This window comes from Spermophilus citellus (assembly GCF_964194105.1).
Source record: "Spermophilus citellus genome assembly, chromosome: 5".
NCBI lineage: Eukaryota > Metazoa > Chordata > Mammalia > Rodentia > Sciuridae > Spermophilus > Spermophilus citellus.
Genome location: NC_138186.1, coordinates 72,207,511 through 72,225,258, shown reverse-complemented (window position 1 = coordinate 72,225,258; position 17,748 = coordinate 72,207,511). Strand labels below are relative to the sequence as shown.

The window sequence follows — 17,748 nt, the reverse complement described above, 5'->3', positions numbered from 1 at the left end:
TGCTTAGAAAAAGAAATTTCTCTGAATTTTATACATTAGTAAAGAAATAAAAAAATGCCATTTCTCTTTTCAATAGGATTTATTTATGTTTAATTAAAAGTAGCAAATGTTATGTAAGTCATTTTCTTAAGAACTTTATTTTGTACAACCACATGGTTATCAAGCAACATTTATGGAATGTTCCCTGGGTCCATGATACAGAACTTTGTAACTATTGTAGCATCCTCTTTTCCAAGTTTAAACATGACTGTGTACACTGAAGAAGCACAGCTGTACCTTGCAGAGTGGTCATCTGTGACAACCTGACATCAAGTGAGAAGCCTCTTGAAGAATGTTGTCTTTTGTTGATTTTTTACAGAATGGCACTTGTCTTTTTTGTGTGATTATCAAACCCATATTGATGTTTTTCAATGAATTTTTCCTTTGCTACCATGAAAACAAACCAGTTAAAACTAAGCAGTGTAGCAATATAACGAATCAAACACATATGATGTTATATCTTATATAGGATGTTTTAGGTGGTATGGATGTTTTATATTAGACATAGCTTATTTTGGACAATAAAAAGAAGCATATCAGCTAAGCAAACTCAAAGATTATATTGGAGATTGATACACTGTTTTCACACACACACACACACACACACACACACACACACAATCTTGGGCTCATTTGTTTTTCAGGAGTGTGGTAGAATAGTTTACTGTTAAAAAGGTTTCGCTGTTCTCGTTTTCCCCAGATTCCTTTTTTATGCATTTTTAGATAACAGAATAATATTATTTCTGAAACATTATTACTTGGTTTGACAGGCTACTAGAGTGCAGGCTCACTTTGCCATTCTCCTCTTTGTGAATGTTGATTATTTCTGTTTACTTTTCCAAACATGTGCTTATGCTAAAGATCCAAAACCTATAATGGGGAGTCACTGGTAATTATAAATATACAATGTTTTGTTAGGACAATGACTGATCTGAGGGATTGAAGTTTTGTTGCTAATGTAAGAGCTCTGACTATCCTGCTCAGCTGTACAGAGAAGTATTTGGGAATAGGGAAATGCATATTTCCAAAGAAACCATACTGCATGCTTATTTGACTGGTAGAATTTCTCTGGTTTGATGCATCACTGGTATTCAGGGTGGAATTGACATGCAGCTTCTTCAGCAAGCTTCTTACTCCATCAGGAGAGTCCAGCGATGTTACAGATGACTTATAGCCTGTCACTGCACATATCTCTCTATGCTCACTGCCAGGGAGGTTGCAAATTCTCTAGTCCAATGTTAGTCTTAAAACTGAAGGTGCTTTGCTTCAGATACCTGTCATACCTATAAAAAAGAAAATTTCAAAAAAAGAAAAAGAGGGAAAATTTGTGTTACAGGCTTTATAGTACTTTAAGAATTGTGTGAATTATTTATTTTTATATCTATTACAAATTTGTGTTTAAAATACAGATTGTTGGGCTGGGCTGGGGCTCAGTGGTAGAGAGCTTGCCTAGCACATGTGAGTAACTGGATGCATTCCCTAGCAGCACATAAAAAAACTAAATAACAAAGGTATTGTATTATCTACAACTAAAAATATTTTTAAAAATACAAATTGTTGATAAGAACTATTACTAGTAAAGTGTATTAGTGATTATTTTATTTTGTGCAATAAAATTTCAGCACAGAAAATGGTTAAAGTATTTCATATTAATTTTTATCTGAAGTGACTTTTTTTTTTAAAGAGAGGAGAGAGAGAGAGAGAGAGAGAGAGAGAGAGAGAGAGAGAGAGAGAGAGAGAGACAATTTTTTAATATTTATTTTTTAGTTCTCGGCGGACACAACATCTTTGTTGGTATGTGGTGCTGAGGATCGAACCCGGGCCGCACGCATGCCAGGCGAGCGTGCTACCGCTTGAGCCACATCCCCAGCCCTGAAGTGACTTTTTTTAAAGACTTTTTTTTTTTTTTTTTTTTTTGGTGGTGGTGCTGAGGATTGAACCCTGGGCCTTGTGCATGCGAGGCAAGCACTCTAACCAACTAAGCCATATCCCCAGCCCTGAAGTGACTTTTAAAAAACTTTTTATTAAGTAAATTTTAAAAGACCCCAAACTAGGTAAATTTCAAAAATTACACCCCATATGCAAAATAATCAACCATCTTAAAAATATTATTCACAATTCTGTTATTGTTCAATAATGCTTATTTACTGCTTATTAAGTGTCTGGCAGTTTTCCACACCTGCTTTACCTCATTCAAAACACAGAAGAATCAAATGAGCAAGGTTAGAGGCAGAATTACTATGATACTTTGAAAGCTTACTTGCCTGGGTACCTTCAAAAAAGAGGCCCTATCAGTATCTTTATGTGTTTATATACAGTCACACTGTCATTTAAGAACTGGACGTGTTCTGAGAAATGCATAGTTAGACATTTTTGTCATACTCAAACAAACCTAGATGGTGGAGCCTATGCACATAGGCTGTATAGTGTAAAAGTGGTATAGCCTATTGCCCCAAGGGCCAGGATGAACAAAGCAACACTAGACTACATCTAGCACAAGAGAAATCAATCCAATCAAGGGAGTGAATGAGACTACTGCTGTCATAACATTGCATACTGTTTTATGATAAACTTTTTTTTAATAAGTAGAAAGAGTGCCATCTAATTATAAATACTATGATATAGTAAGTAAAGAAATTGATAACAGTTACTTATCACCAAGCATTATACACTGTGCATAATTATATGTATCTTGCTTTTATATAACCGGCAACCAAATATGTTTGTTTAAACTGATGTCACCACAAAAACATTGGTGATGTGTTATGATGGCCAAAACATCACTATGAAATCTTCAGCTCCATTATAATCTTAAGGGACCACTGTTGTATATTCAGTCCATCACTAGGCTTCTGGATGCACAGGAATTTGTAGACATTTGCATGATTTTTCAGTACCTCTTGCTTTGCTAATACCAATAGTAGGAAAGTCATTTTCCCAGGAAATATTGACCAGAAACAACATTACCTGACGCATGACTGTATTTTGTTAAGTTTGCAAAAATAAAATATTTCAACCACAACCAGTTTAGACAGCTGGCTCTTTCCATTTCAACTGTCTCTTAGTGATAATTTGTCCTCTTATTGTAACTATGGAGCAACAGTAACCATTTCTATGATCTTAATAAAATAAATGACCATTAATAAAGGGTTGACCAGTATGTATTTTGTGTGCTTTGCAATTTCATCCACATATAGTTACATTTTTGTTGGTCATCTCAGTTTGGTATGTCTTCTAGGAATATTCTGAATATGGTTAATTCAGAGAACATTTAAGAGCAGGCATTCAGAGAAGACCCAAAAAGACCTGACATATTCTGATTTAGATATGAAAGAGACTCAACAGAGGTTCCCCCATTTTTTTTAACCCAGGGGCACTTAACCACAGAGCCACATCTCCCCATTTATTTGGAAACAGGGTCTCACTAAGTTACTTAGGGCCTCATTAAGTTGCTGGGGCTGGCTTTGAACTTGCAGTCCTCCTGGCTCAGTCTCTTAAGTCACTGGGGTAAAAGATGTGTGCCACCATGCCTGGCAAAGTTTCTCCAAATTTTACAACAATCCTAAAAATTACATATTACTAACAAAGAATTGAGAATGTAAAAGAAACCTCAGTAAAAGAAAATTGTCAAAGAGAAAAATAGAAAGCAAATTTCCATAAAATATTTAGAGAATAGTCTAAATAATTTTTTCTATTCCTCCTACAGAAAATGCCATTACAAGATTCTCATCAAATGCAGAGACAATAAAAGAATAGGCAGGGCTTGGGCTGTAGCTCAGTGGCAGAGTGCTTGCCTAGCTCGTGGAGACAGCACTACATAAAAATAAACATAAAATAAAGGCATGCTGTCTAATTACAACTATAAAAAAATTTTAAAAAAGAAGAGGCAATCAGTGTGTACACAACTAAATAAAGTAGGATATTGTACAGCTGTTAATATGATGTCATTCGCATGGAGATTAAACAATATGCTACCGAATGAACAAAGGGTTACAGAAGACATCAAAGAGGAAATTAAAAAATTCTTAGAGGTAAATGAAAACTCAGACACAACATATCAAAATCTCTGGGACACTATGAAAGCAGTACTAAGAGGAAAATTCATTTCATGGAGTTTATTCCTTAAAAGAAGGAAAAGCCAACAAATAAATGAACTCACACTACACCTCAAAGCCTTAGAAAAAGAAGAACAAATCAGCAGCAAATACAGTAGAAGGCAAGAAATAATTAATATTAGAGCTGAAATCAATGAAATCAAAACAAAAGAAACAATCGAAAAAATTGACAAAACTAAAAGTTGGTTCTTTGAAAAAATACATAAGATTGATAGACCACTAGCCACGCTAACAAAGAGAAGAAGAGAGAGAACCCAAATTACTAGCTTACAGGATGAAAAAGGCAACATCACAACAGACAATTCAGAAATACAGAAGATAATTAGAAATTATTTTGAAACCCTATACTCTAATAAAATAGAAGATAGTGAAGGCATCGATAAATTCCTTAAGACATATGAACTACCCAGATGGAGTCAGGATGATATAAACAACCTAAACAGACCAATATCAAGTGAGGAAATAGAAGAAGCCATCAAAAGACTACCAACCAAGAAAAGCCCTGGACCGGATGGATATACAGCAGAGTTTTACAAGAACTTTAAAGAAGAACTAATACCAATACTCTAGAATCTATTTCAGGAGATAGAAAAAGAGGGAGAACTTCCAAATTCATTCTATGAGGCCAATATCACCCTGATTCCTAAACCAGATAAAGACACCTCAAAGAAAGAAAACTACAGACCAATATCCCTAATGAATTTAGATGCAGAAATCCTCAATAAAATTCTGGCAAATCAGATACAAAAACATATCAAAAAGGTCGTGCACCATGATCAAGTAGGATTCATCCCTGGGATGCAAGGATGGTTCAATATACGGAAATCAATAAACATTATTCACCACATCAATAGACTTAAAGATAAGAACCATATGATCATCTCGATAGATGCAGAAAAAGCATTCGACAAAGTACAGCATCCCTGTATGTTCAAAACACTAGAAAAACTAGGGATAACAGGAACTTACCTCAACATTGTAAAAGCTATGTATGCTAAACCTCAGGCTAGCATCATCCTAAACAGAGAAAAACTGAAGGCATTCCCTCTAAAATCTGGAACAAAACAGGGATGCCCTCTCTCACCACTTCTATTCAATATAGTTCTTGAAACACTGGCCAGAGCAATTAGACAAAAGAAATTAAAGGCATTAAGATAGGAAAAGAAGAACTTAAATTATCACTATTTGCGGATGATATGATCCTATACCTAGAAGACACAAAAGGGTCTACAAAGAAACTACTAGAGCTAATAAATGAATTCAGCAAAGTGGCAGGATATAAAATCAACACGAATAAATCAAAGGCATTCCTGTATATCAGCGACAAATCTTCTGAACTAGAAATGAGGAAAACCACCCCATTCACAATATCCTCAAAAAAAAAAAAATACTTGGGAATCAACCTAACAAAAGACGTGAAAGATTTATACAATGAAAACTACAGAACCCTAAAGAGAGAAATAGAAGAAGATCTTAGAAGATGGAAAAATATACCCTGTTCATGGATAGGCAGAACTAACATCATCAAAATGACGATATTACCAAAAGTTCTCTATAGGTTCAATGCAATGCCAATCAAAATCCTAATGGCATTTCTTGTAGAAATAGATAAAGCAATCATGAAATTCATATGAAAAAATAAAAGACCCAAAATAGCAAAAGCAATTCTAAGCAGGAAGTGTGAATCAGGAGGTATAGCGATACTGGATTTCAAACTGTATTACAGAGCAATAGTAACAAAAACAGCATGGTACTGGTACCAAAACAGGCGGGTGGACCAATGGTACAGAATAGAGGACACAGAAACCAATCCACAAAATTACAACTATCTTATATTCAATAAAGGGGCTAAAAGCATGCAATGGAGGAAGGATAGCATCTTCAACAAATGGTGCTGGGAAAATTGGAAATCCATATGCAACAAAATGAAACTGAATCCCTTTCTCTCGCCATGCACAAAAGTTAATTCAAAACGGATCAAGGAGCTTGATATCAAATCAGAGACTCTGCGTCTGATAGAAGAAAATGTTGGCTCTGATCTACCTATTGTGGGGTCGGGCTCCAAATTCCTCAATAGGACACCCATAGCACAAGAGTTAACAACCAGAATAAACAAATGGGACTTACTCAAACTAAAAAGTTTTTTCTCAGCAAGAGAAACAATAAGAGAGGTAAATAGGGAGCCTACATCCTGGGAACAAATCTTTACTCCTCACACTTCAGATAGAGCCCTAATATCCAGAATATACAAAGAACTCAAAAAATTAAGCAATAAGAAAACAAATAACCCAATCAACAAATGGGCCAAGGACCTGAACAGACACTTATCAGAGGAGGACATACAATCAATCAACAAGTACATGAAAAAATGCTCACCATCTCTAGCAGTCAGAGAAATGCAAATCAAAACCACCCTAAGATACCATCTCACTCCAGTAAGATTGGCAGCCATTATGAAGTCAAACAACAACAAGTGCTGGCGAGGATGTGCGGAAAAGGGTACACTTGTACATTGCTGGTGGGGCTGAAAATTGGTGTGGCCAATTTGGAAAGCAGTATGGAGATTCCTGGGAAAGCTGGGAATGGAACCACCATTTGACCCAGCTATTGCCCTTCTTGGACTATTCCTTGAAGACCTTAAAAGAGCGTACTATAGGGATATTGCTACATCGATGTTCATAGCAGCACAATTCAAAATAGCTAGACTGTGGAACCAACTTAGATGCCCTTCAATAGATGAATGGATTAAAAAATGTGGCATTTATACACAATGGAGTATTACTCAGCACTAAAAAAATGACAAAATCATGGAATTTGCAGGGAAATGGATAGCATTAGAGCAGATTATGCTAAGTGAAGCTAGCCAATCCCTAAAAAACAAATGCCAAATATCTTCTTTGATATATTGAGAGCAACTGAAAACAGAGCAGGGAGGAAGAGCACGAGAAAAAGATTAACATTAAACACGGATGAGAGGTGGGAGGGAAAGGGAGACAGAAGGGAAATGGCATGGAAATGGAAGGAGACCCTCATTGTTATACAAAATTACATATAAGAAGATGTGAGGGGAAAGGGAAAAAAATCAAGGGAGAGAAATGAATTACAGTAGATGGGGTAGAGAGAGAAGATGGGAGGGGAGGGGAGGGGGGATAGTAGAGGATAGGAAAGATAGCAGAATACAACAGTCACTAGTATGGCAATATGTAAAAACGTGGATGTGTAACCGATATGATTCTGCAATCTGTATACGGGGTAAAAATGGGAGTTCATAACCCACTTGAATCAAATGTATAAAATATGATATGTCAAGAGCTTTGTAATGTTTTGAACAACCAATAAAAAATAAGATGTCATTTTCTCTACATTATATATATGTGATATCTGAGAAATTTGTTAACACCTAACAATGTAGTTTTCATGATTTATTTTTCTTCTAAATCAATATATGGAGCTGGAACCAATTATGTATTCATACTTTGCATTCCTTCCCTTAAAGAGGACTCTGCAAATTCAATTCAGATTCAGGTTCCAGAAGTCCTGGATCTGAGATATATGGTACTATTATCCCTGTTTTAATTGAAGTTTAGAGAAGTCATGTGACTTTACAAAGTTCACTGTTATTAAAAGGTGCAGCAGCCTTTCAAACCTGACTTTCCTTCCCTAACACATTAGTAATGATGGTTAATTTCATGTGTCAACCATGGTGTAAATTGTCTGGTCAAATGGCAGCCTAGATGTTGCTTTGAAGATATTTTTAGATGAGATTAACATATCAGTCATTTGAACAAAGCAGATTGCCTTCCCTACTCTTAAGAGGGGCTTAAGAGAAACCACCAAAGTCCCACAAGGAAGAAAGAATTTTGCCTCCAAACTGCCTTTGGACCCAAGAGGCAAAATCGACTCTTCCTGACTTCTGTTCACCAGATGCCAGTAGTACTACCCAGTTGTGACAACCAGAACAATCTTCAAGACACTTCCAAATATCCCCTGATGAGAGAATGGAAAGGGGCAAAATAGCCTGCCTACCTGCTATGTGAGTGCCATTATGTTAGATTAGCTCTAAGCAATAATATATGCATATGTGATAGTATGTTGAGATGATCAACATTGAGGTAGCTTTGGACATTTCAGGAGAAGGCTGTTGATCACTTCGTAGGTTGAGTTAAGAGATAGTAGCCTAGGGTTGGGGTTGTGCCTCAGTGGCAGAACGCTTGCCTTGCACACATGAGGCACTGGGTTCCATCCTCAGCATCACATAAAAATAAATAAACAAATATATTGTGAGCATGTATAACTAAAAAAATATTTTTTTAAAACAGGTGGTAGGGCTGGGGTTGTGGATCAGCAGTAGGTAGAGTGCTCACCTAGCACGGGCAGGACCCAGGTTCGATCCTCAGCACCACATAAAAATAAAATGCATTGTGTTGTGTCCATCTACACCGAAAAATAAATATTAAAAAAGTCATTGTTTATTAAAAAAACAGGTGGTAGCCTAATATTCTGTAATTCTTATAAATAAATTTTTCTTCAGTTCTTATAAGAAAGAAGTAAAAAAAAAATAGAGAAAGGCCAGAAAGATTGATAACTTCAAGCTCTTGGCAAGTGAGAGCTGAGGCAAATTGAGGGCAATCACAGGAATAGGAGAATAGACTTTTTTAAATTGAGAGGGACAGAATTTAGCTCTTACTCCAACAGAAATGAACCTTATCTAGAAAATGACTTTCAATTCATAAATCACTAACAACCGGGCTGGGATTGTGGCTCAGTGGTAGAGCGCTCCCCTAGCACGGGTGAGACCCAGGTTGGATTCTCAGCACCATATAAAAATAAAGGCATTGTGTTGTGTCCATCTACAACAAAAAATATTCTTTCTCTCTCTCTAAAAATAAATAAATAAGTCACCAACAAGGACCTGAGCTTAGTCCTGGGACATGGACACAGTCTACCATAGGAACTATGGGGGGACCATTAGGCTTCTTGATGCACAGGAATTTGTAGACATTTGCATGATTTTTCAGTACCTCTTGCCTTGCTAATACCAATACTAGGAAAGTCATTTTCCCAGGGAATATTTTTTTTGGTGACAGGACAGAGTGGGAGTATGGTTTATTTGAATAAATGTATCACATTTATGTTCCTGTGGGTTCAATGACCCAAGGAAGAAAAAATACAGCAGTAGTCCAGTAGGTGGTGCTGTATCTGCCTAATTCATCAAGCACTTACAAATTAAGGTTGTATGTGACCATGTCTTTCCCAGTAGCATATTTTCTTCAGTCCTTTGGATATAAGTTGAATTTAGCTATACTTTAAGTTAAAGATATCTGCCAAATTAAACAGAATTTGCATTTATGTTAATCTCCACTTCTGATTCAAAACATGCATTCCTAATCAAGGTAACCTGGCAGTCAGTACAAAGCAAGGCTCAGGCCCAGAGACGCAAGAACATATTGTGTTCAAAGCAAAAGGTTTTTCCTTTGTTTCAATTTTAATTAATGCCATAGTCAGGAGGCTTAATAACTGGCAGGCACAAGCAAAACTGATATAAAAATCTTTTAATATTCATTTCTTCAATACCCTGCTGGCTGATAAAGTCAGATATGTGTTTTGTTACTATCCTTGGTAGTCTAAGATATTAAAAAAGACAGAGCTTAGGATATTAAAGTGACTTATGGAATTCAGAAATATAATAATGTGCTCCAGAAGATAGCTTCATGAGTTGGAGTTCTAGTTTCATAGCATTCAGAAAGGTCACATTTCTGAATATTGCCCTGAATATATTCAGGATATCTGGCTTGTCTCATGTCAAAATGAGAAGTTCTAGGGCACATTTACGAAATTATTTCATAATTGGAAAGTTATGAGATTCACAATCTACTGAAATTTATAATCCCATGGGGAGAAAAAGGATCCAGATATCCTTATCTTTTATAACTCGTGAAGTCAGTCTCCAGTATGTGTGAGCCAACAGGAAGAATCTCACTGCAGTTATTGTAAGTAGTATTTTTTTTTAAGGAAGAGAGACTCTTGTTGGCTCTCAATGGAGCTGGCGTTACTTGTATAACAAAACAGATGAAGGACCCTTGAGGAGGATGGTAGTGACAGCAATGGGTAGACGGAGGAGGAAGTTGCTGCACTACATATATAACTCCATGTCCCACTTAAAACTTGGTCAGAAGAAATGAAGACAAATAAAATGGTGTTGATGGTGACTCCAGTTAGTCAGGAAACAGACAAAATAGAAGTCAAAGAGAAGTAAAGAAAGTAGGGGGAGGGCTGGGGCTGGGACTCAGTGGTAGAGCCCTTGCCTAACATGCATGAGGCACTGGTAGGATCCCCAGCACCACATTAAAAAAAAAAAAAACCTGAATAAACAAAATAAAGGTGTTGTGTCCATCTACAATTGAAAATATTTTCAAAAATGGGGGTGGGGGGGCAGGGAGAAGGGATATCTTCCAAACGTGTGAATCTTACTCTTGTGTGTTACCTACATATACCTCAATGAAGCTATTAATAACATGATCATACATATTTCCCATCAAAATAATGGAGAGCATGTTAGTTAGTTTTCTATTATTACAACAAATATCCAAGATAATCAGTTTACGAAAAGAATAGCTTTATTTTGGCTCCCAGTTTTGGGGGTCTCAGTCCATGATGTTTTGGTCTGGTTGCCTTTGGGCTTGTGGTGAGGGCGTGTGGCGGAGCAAGCTCTTACCTCATGGTGTGAAAGCAAAAAAGAGAAGGAGGAAAAGAGTACTCTCCAGTGGAGTATTTGGAAAATGCTGTTTCAGAGATAAAAATAGCACATTTTATTGTCACATTGAAAGGATTGTGAAGATGTAAAAACTTACCAAAAGATCTACTTAATATCCTGAGAGTTAAGATTTTTGCTTAAACTTGGCTTCTTGGTACAGTTGTTTAGTTTTTGCCCTATCATTCTCCTAATTGAAACATCATCCGTATTGGGAAATAACTGTTTTGTTACTCCTGTAAAAGACAACAATAACACCCCAAAACACTTTATGAGACTTTTGGATCTTAAAGCACAAACTGAGGCAAAACATTAAACATCCTACATTGTAATTTTGTCTCCATTTTACAAAAGTACCCCAATTCCCATGAGGTATTTAAATGATTTTGTTTTCAAAACAAAACAAGAGATAACAGAGGGTCCATATTGTCTGGTTTTTTTTAATTATACATGGACACAAATATCTTTGTTTATTTATTTTTTTTATGTGGTGCTGAGGATGGAACCCAGTGCCTCACGTGTGCGAGGCAAGCACTCTGCTACTGAGCCACAACCCCAGCCCCAGAAGGTCCATATTGTAAAAGCAGAATATACTTTTGTCTTCCTATGGCACCATTCAACTATAACCCTGCTCCTTACTTCCAACCTGAAATCTTTTTGATCCATAATGTTAGGTATTTATTTTTATCCATTCCTAACATCAGTTGAAACAACTAGATTCCAAATTATCTTTTTCCAGCTAAGAAATGACATACATAGAATTCGGATTCAGAGACTCTCTAAATTTGTTGGATGATTGCAAAAAAAAAAAATCTTTTTTTTTAAATAATCTAGATGATTATATGTAAGAAGGTTTATTAATTTAAAAACCACAAATAGTATAGTCAAATTAACCTTCATCTTTCTAGAATAAAAGATGAAGGATATAACCAAGAAAGAGAAAAATGGAAATTGTTATTGAAATTTTATTTTAAACTTTTTTATTTTTGAAAGCCACAAATGTTATTAATTCAAACTTTTTGGTCATATGACCTTCAGTTTTATTTTAATAAAAATTTTCCATAAATTTTTCCATGTTTAATGAAAGCATTATACTATTCTAAAATTTTTCTTTCATAGAGCAATAAATTTGAAACAAAATAAAAAGGACCATGAAAGAATAACTTGACCTTGAATGGTAACACAATTTCAAATTTGTGTGACAATATAATATAATGATATTATCACCTATGATTTCTTGAACTTCATTCTGATTCATAGCTGGTTTTACGGCTTTGTCCCTTGAAGTAGAGGATTTTGCCCCTGTCAGGCTATGTGTGGCCATGTATTCGTTCGTGTAAAGTACTTGCATTAAATCATTAATAAACTTCTGAGGCTTGCTCTTATTACAACGGGCAATCTGCCATTTTTCAATCTTGAACTAAAAAATTAAGAAAATGAAATAGTTGAAGTTAGGAAAAGAAAAATGGTGTCTGGAGAAATATATTACTAATTAAGATGTGCCAGCAAACAATATCAACATTATTTAAGGTGACATATTATACTTTAATATATGCTTTACACTTCAGGGGTTAGAGCTTAATGTTATCTTTGAGATAATTCTCAGTATTTATGAGATATTTGTTCCAGGGTTCATGTAAATTCTTGTCATGTAATCTGGATTTGGTGCTTCAAGGATCAATCCTATCCTCAGCACTACATACCAAGTGTGGTAAGCAGAATAATGGTCTCTGAAGATCACAGCCTAATCCCTGTACTGTGACTATATTACCTCACAGTACAAAAGCAATTTTGTAAAATGAGATTAAAGGTAAGTACTTTGAGATGGGAAATTATCCTGGATTGCTCGTGTGAGCTTAATCTACTCATATAAGTACTTAAAAACAGAAGAGGGAGGCAGAAGAGTGGGTCAGAAAAGAGAGACACAAAAAGGAGGAAAGATAGAAAGAGAGACTTATGTGTCATGGCTGGCTCTGTAGGCAGGAGAAGTGGGCCATGACCCCAAGGGTTGTGATTGCCTCTAGCTATGGGAATGGCCTTTAGTTTAGAGCCAGCAAGAAAATGGGAAATTCAGTTCTACATGCAAGAAACTAAGTCCTGCAACACAAATGAACAGGAAACAGATTCTCCTTTACAGTCTTCAGGAATGTTCCTGCTGACCTCTGATTTTAGTTCAGTGAAGCCTGTTCCAGATTTTGGACCTACAAAAATATGAGATACTAAATTTATGTTATTTGAAGTCACTAAATTGTGGTAATCTGTTACATAGCAATAGGAAATTGGTATACTATGACTCAAATATTCTGAATGTTAGATTGTTAATATTTCATTATCCCCTTTGAAGGCATAATTTCCAAGGCTGATCTGAGATTTTAACAAAACCTTATCTTTTTTGGTTTCTGATTTTTTCATTAAGAGAAACTGCAAAAAAAATAAAAAAGGAATTGTGATCCTCCAGTGCACAGAGGCTCAAATTTATCTTCTCTCAATTATATAAAATTTTATAAATGTTGATGCCTAAGTATCCTCCAGTTATTGGTTTTAGAATGTAATAGCTTAAAAACTTGATCATTTTTCTACAATTTGTCTTTAGTCTTTTACACTGGGTATTTGCTTTCAGAAATTAATTTTCATTGCATAGATAAAATAGTTCAATATAATAAGAATATTAAGGTTATGTCCTAAACTTACCTAAAAACTTATCTGACACAACAATGATCATTTCTGCCTTTATTTTAATTTTTGCATTTAACTATTTTCCAGAGAACGATAGGGCAAGTATTCCAACTGACCTGCTTCTCTTCAGGATGATGCTCCTCCTCAGCCTTCAAGGAAACTGGTGAACTAGAATTAGAATTGGAATTACTGCCTGTTGAGGCAAATGAATCTGGTGAGGAATTATTTGTTGCTCTCCAGAGAGTGGACGCAGATGTGGACATGGTCCCTCCACCCTTAAGCAAGGTTTCCGCCATGCTAACCAATTCTTCAAACTGGGTGACGGCTTGTGGTAACACTGGAATGGCAAGAGAAAGTAGCATTTTACAGACATGTTCATAAGGGTGCATATTTACACATTTTTATTCTGTATATGTGCACAGAACTATGAGGAATAAATTGTCAATATTTTCTACCTTTGGTAAATAAACATAGTGGGAGGGTGAAACATTGATTTTTTATTATTGAATAACTTGATAATTGTTTAATAATAATAAATCAATTTTAAAACATTTGGTCATTGTATTTAAGTGTATATGTATTACTTTGAAGCTAAAAAGTTGATACTTAAAAAGTTGATTCTTTTTTTTCTATATTTGAAGGTGTTGAATCTGTCATTTGGAGACGTGTCTGATTCTATTATCAATCACCTTCTGGAAGCTCACACTAGGCCAGTTTAAATGCCAAGATAAAATCAACAAATTCTTACAGATTCAAATAAATTTTCCACAACCTTTGTGTATGGTCCACCACCACGGTCAAATTCTATCAAATTAATAAAAATACACTGCTGCAATTCAAATCTATGTTGTCATGTATTAAAGACGAATTTTGCTAATCAACTGAATATTCACTTTGTCCCTTTTTGTTTGTTATTGGAAACTTACACATTCAAAGTTTTCATGCTTCCATGTAAAATGGTCTTCTCTGTTGTTATATCTAGTTTGTTTCCTAAGGACAAATAACAAGAGATCTTGAACCCTGTCTAATTATATTCCTCAATCAAATGTCAAGGGCACTGCTTGCTGGAGAAGTGAAAGAGACTCTGAAACAAACTGAAATAATCTTTCTCTCCCCTCTCTCTCTCTCTCTCTCTCTCTCTCTCTCTCTCTCTCTCTCTCTAGCATATTATTGAGCTATACTCTTTAGAATAATTTATGACAAATCAAAATTAATACATCTTGTACTATATGAATAGGCAACTCTACTAAAGAAGAATTTATAGTTCCTTATTCTTTCAATAAATATTCACTAAGCATCTCTTATGGTGACAGACACTTATTCAATCAGTGTTTATTTATTGAGCATTTAATAATGTAAAATATTTATCTAACTTTTTCTCTGTGCCACAAACTATTCTGAGAATTCCTGTGATGTTCACTCAATCAACCCTCATTGCAGAAGAGGTCAATTAGAGGATAAGTAACTTGTCCAGAAGAGCCAGATTCAGGCTGTCAGTACCCACATCCATGTTTTACAGACTCTCAATATTTGCCAACCACTATGTGAAGTGCTAGGGGAAAAAACTGGGAGCAAAACCAGATGTGACCCTTGCCCTTTTGGAACTCAGAATATGGTGGATAATCTTTCTCTCTTCTCTCTCTCTCTCTTTCTCTCCTTTCTTATGTATTTTTCTTAAGCATATTATTGAGCTATACTCTTTAGAATAATTTATGACAAATCAAAATTAATACATCTTGTACTATATTCATAGGCAAGTCTACTAAATATGGTGGAGTGGGGTGAAGGGGAAGACATTATTCACATAGCCATGCAGTACAGTAAGAATTTTGTCTTGCTCAAAGAGGGTCTGGCCTTTGTGCCAACTCCTAGATGGTAACTTCTAAACCCTTTGGGGTTTCCTGAAGGATAGATTTATCTTTGTTAATCATGGTGAGCACCTGGGACCACACCTGGTAGTTTATAGCTAATAAGGTAATTCAGAGTAAGGTCTTTTGTACCCAATATCCAGAGGGTGGAAGGTGACCACAACTAGAAATCTAGAAAGATCCACCATGTAATTTAGAGACTGAATTCAAGCATGTGGACAATCAATCAGTCATGCCCATATGAAGCCTCATTCAAAACTTTGGATATCAGAACTCCAATGGGCTTCCTGAAGGAGCATTACTGTCTGCTTATGGTCACACATAGATCCAGGAGGGTAAGACTTCCTGAGGACTACAGAACTCCATATTTAAAAACCTCCTAGATTCTACCCTCCTCATATTCTAACTTGTGTCCTTACTTTGTAATACAATCATGACTTTAAATAGGCTTCAGTGAGTTCTACGAATTTTTCTATCAAATTATTAAATGTGAGGGTGGTATTAGGAAATCCCCAAGTTTTGTACTTGGTGACAGAAGTCTTGGACAGATGTGGCAGTCTGGAGGACAGTGCCCTTGACCTTGCAATTTGACTAACTTGTACATGCAAAGAAATAAAAATTATAATTCTGAAGTTACACAAAGAAGAGGCATTGATCTGAGAGCTAAAGACCCAATAGGAATTAAAGAGCTGAAGAGACTGAGGGAAGGTCATTATAGGCACAGAAAACGCAAGATCTGTATTTGAAGAACTGAAAGAAGACTAAAGCTATAATGTCAAGACAAAAAGGGAATTTGGTTTAATACTTGATTTATTTTGGTTGTTGTATGAATAAGTAATTAATTCCTTTTTGTCAATGACTATATTCCATTACTTCACAATTAATACTCTGCAACAAATGTATCTAATCATCTATTGATTAATTATTTACCATTGATACATAATTTTAATTGTTCCCTAATATTCTAAGATATTGATGTTGTATAATTTACTTAAATGCTCCATTTTTTCTTCTTAGAGATTAGGTTGCTTCCAATTTTTTTTAAGAGTGAGGAGGGAGAGAGAGAGAGAGAGAGAGAAAAAAATTTTAATATTTATTTTTTAGTTATTGGTGGACACAACATCTTTGTTTGTATGTGGTGCGGAGGATGGAACCCAGGCCGCAAGCATGCCAGGCGAGCTGTGCCACCGCTTGACCCACATCCCCAGCCCTCCAAGTTTTCTTTATTACAAACAAAACTCTGACCAGCCTTCTAGCACATACATCTTCATGTGCATCTCTGATCATGTCAATTCTAGACATTTCTCAAAGCATTATATTAGGGTCAAGAGGTATAAATGTTTTCAAGATTCATTTAGTTACTAAATTCTCTCCAGAAAGACTTTTTATGATTTACATTTCCATTAAAAATGTAAGACATTGTACCACTAACAAAAAGCTTTAGTCATTAACAATAATCTTCATTTTTTGAGAGGTTAAAGTCTTAGTACAATTTAAGTTGTGATTATTTAATTAGTGTGAAGTTAAATATATATTTATTTGGTTTTTTTGAGTGTTTGAATTTCTTTTAAGAATTACCTATGAGACTATTGGCACCAGTACTTTTTTCTGTTTTTTAAAAACTTACATGGCCTATGTAAAATTCTTACAAGACTGCCTAGTGTACAATGTATAAGTTATTGCTGTTAACTCCTTTGTATATCAGCAATTTAATTATTTGTATGTTAGCATTATTTGTATATTAGCATCCTAATCTTTTATTTGTATTAAGTTGTGATTACCTTTCTCAGAATGTTTCTCTCTTAATGTTATCACATTTTAAAAGCATACACAAAAGCCTAGTGTGACAGTGTGCACCTCTGTAGTCCCAATCACTTGGAGTCTGAGGCAGGAAGATCCCTTAAGCCCAAGATTATGAAGCCTGGCTGGGCAACATAGGGAGACCCTGCCTTTAAAATTAAATAAATAAATGTGTGTGCACACGCCCAGTTTGAGTCTTTATTCTAGTTAAAAGTAGTGGTATTTTCTTAGTATATTGTCATTTTATTTTATGCTTGAAAATTATTCAAATATTCATTCATATATTGAATAATTGTAACATATTTTTAGAAATGTTTTCTCCTCACATATATATTTTAAACTTTTAATGGAAAAATTTAAACACAGACAAAAAATGGTAAAATACTCTAGTTTCTGCTCAAGTAAGGCCAATCTTGTTCTATTTTCCCAACTACTTTCTTCCCAAGATTATTTGATTCGAGTCACACACATCATCTCATTTTATTTGTAAATATTAGTA

The 17,748-nt window shown here is 35.3% G+C and overlaps 1 protein-coding gene across 1 annotated transcript in view; it reads right to left on the bottom strand.

The window, feature by feature from the left end:
• Window positions 1-224: 224 nt before the first annotated feature.
• Window positions 225-17,748, bottom strand: part of BEND6 (BEN domain containing 6) — a 68,889-nt gene continuing 51,365 nt past the window's right edge. Inside the window, exons 3-6 of the mRNA XM_081294344.1 lie at window positions 13,698-13,918; window positions 12,133-12,325; window positions 11,006-11,141; window positions 225-1,322 (exon numbers count right to left, since the gene is read on the bottom strand). Of these exons, the coding sequence (XP_081150470.1) occupies window positions 11,014-11,141; window positions 12,133-12,325; window positions 13,698-13,918 (542 nt within the window). The 3' untranslated portion in view covers window positions 225-1,322; window positions 11,006-11,013. The remainder of the gene's footprint in view (window positions 1,323-11,005; window positions 11,142-12,132; window positions 12,326-13,697; window positions 13,919-17,748) is intronic.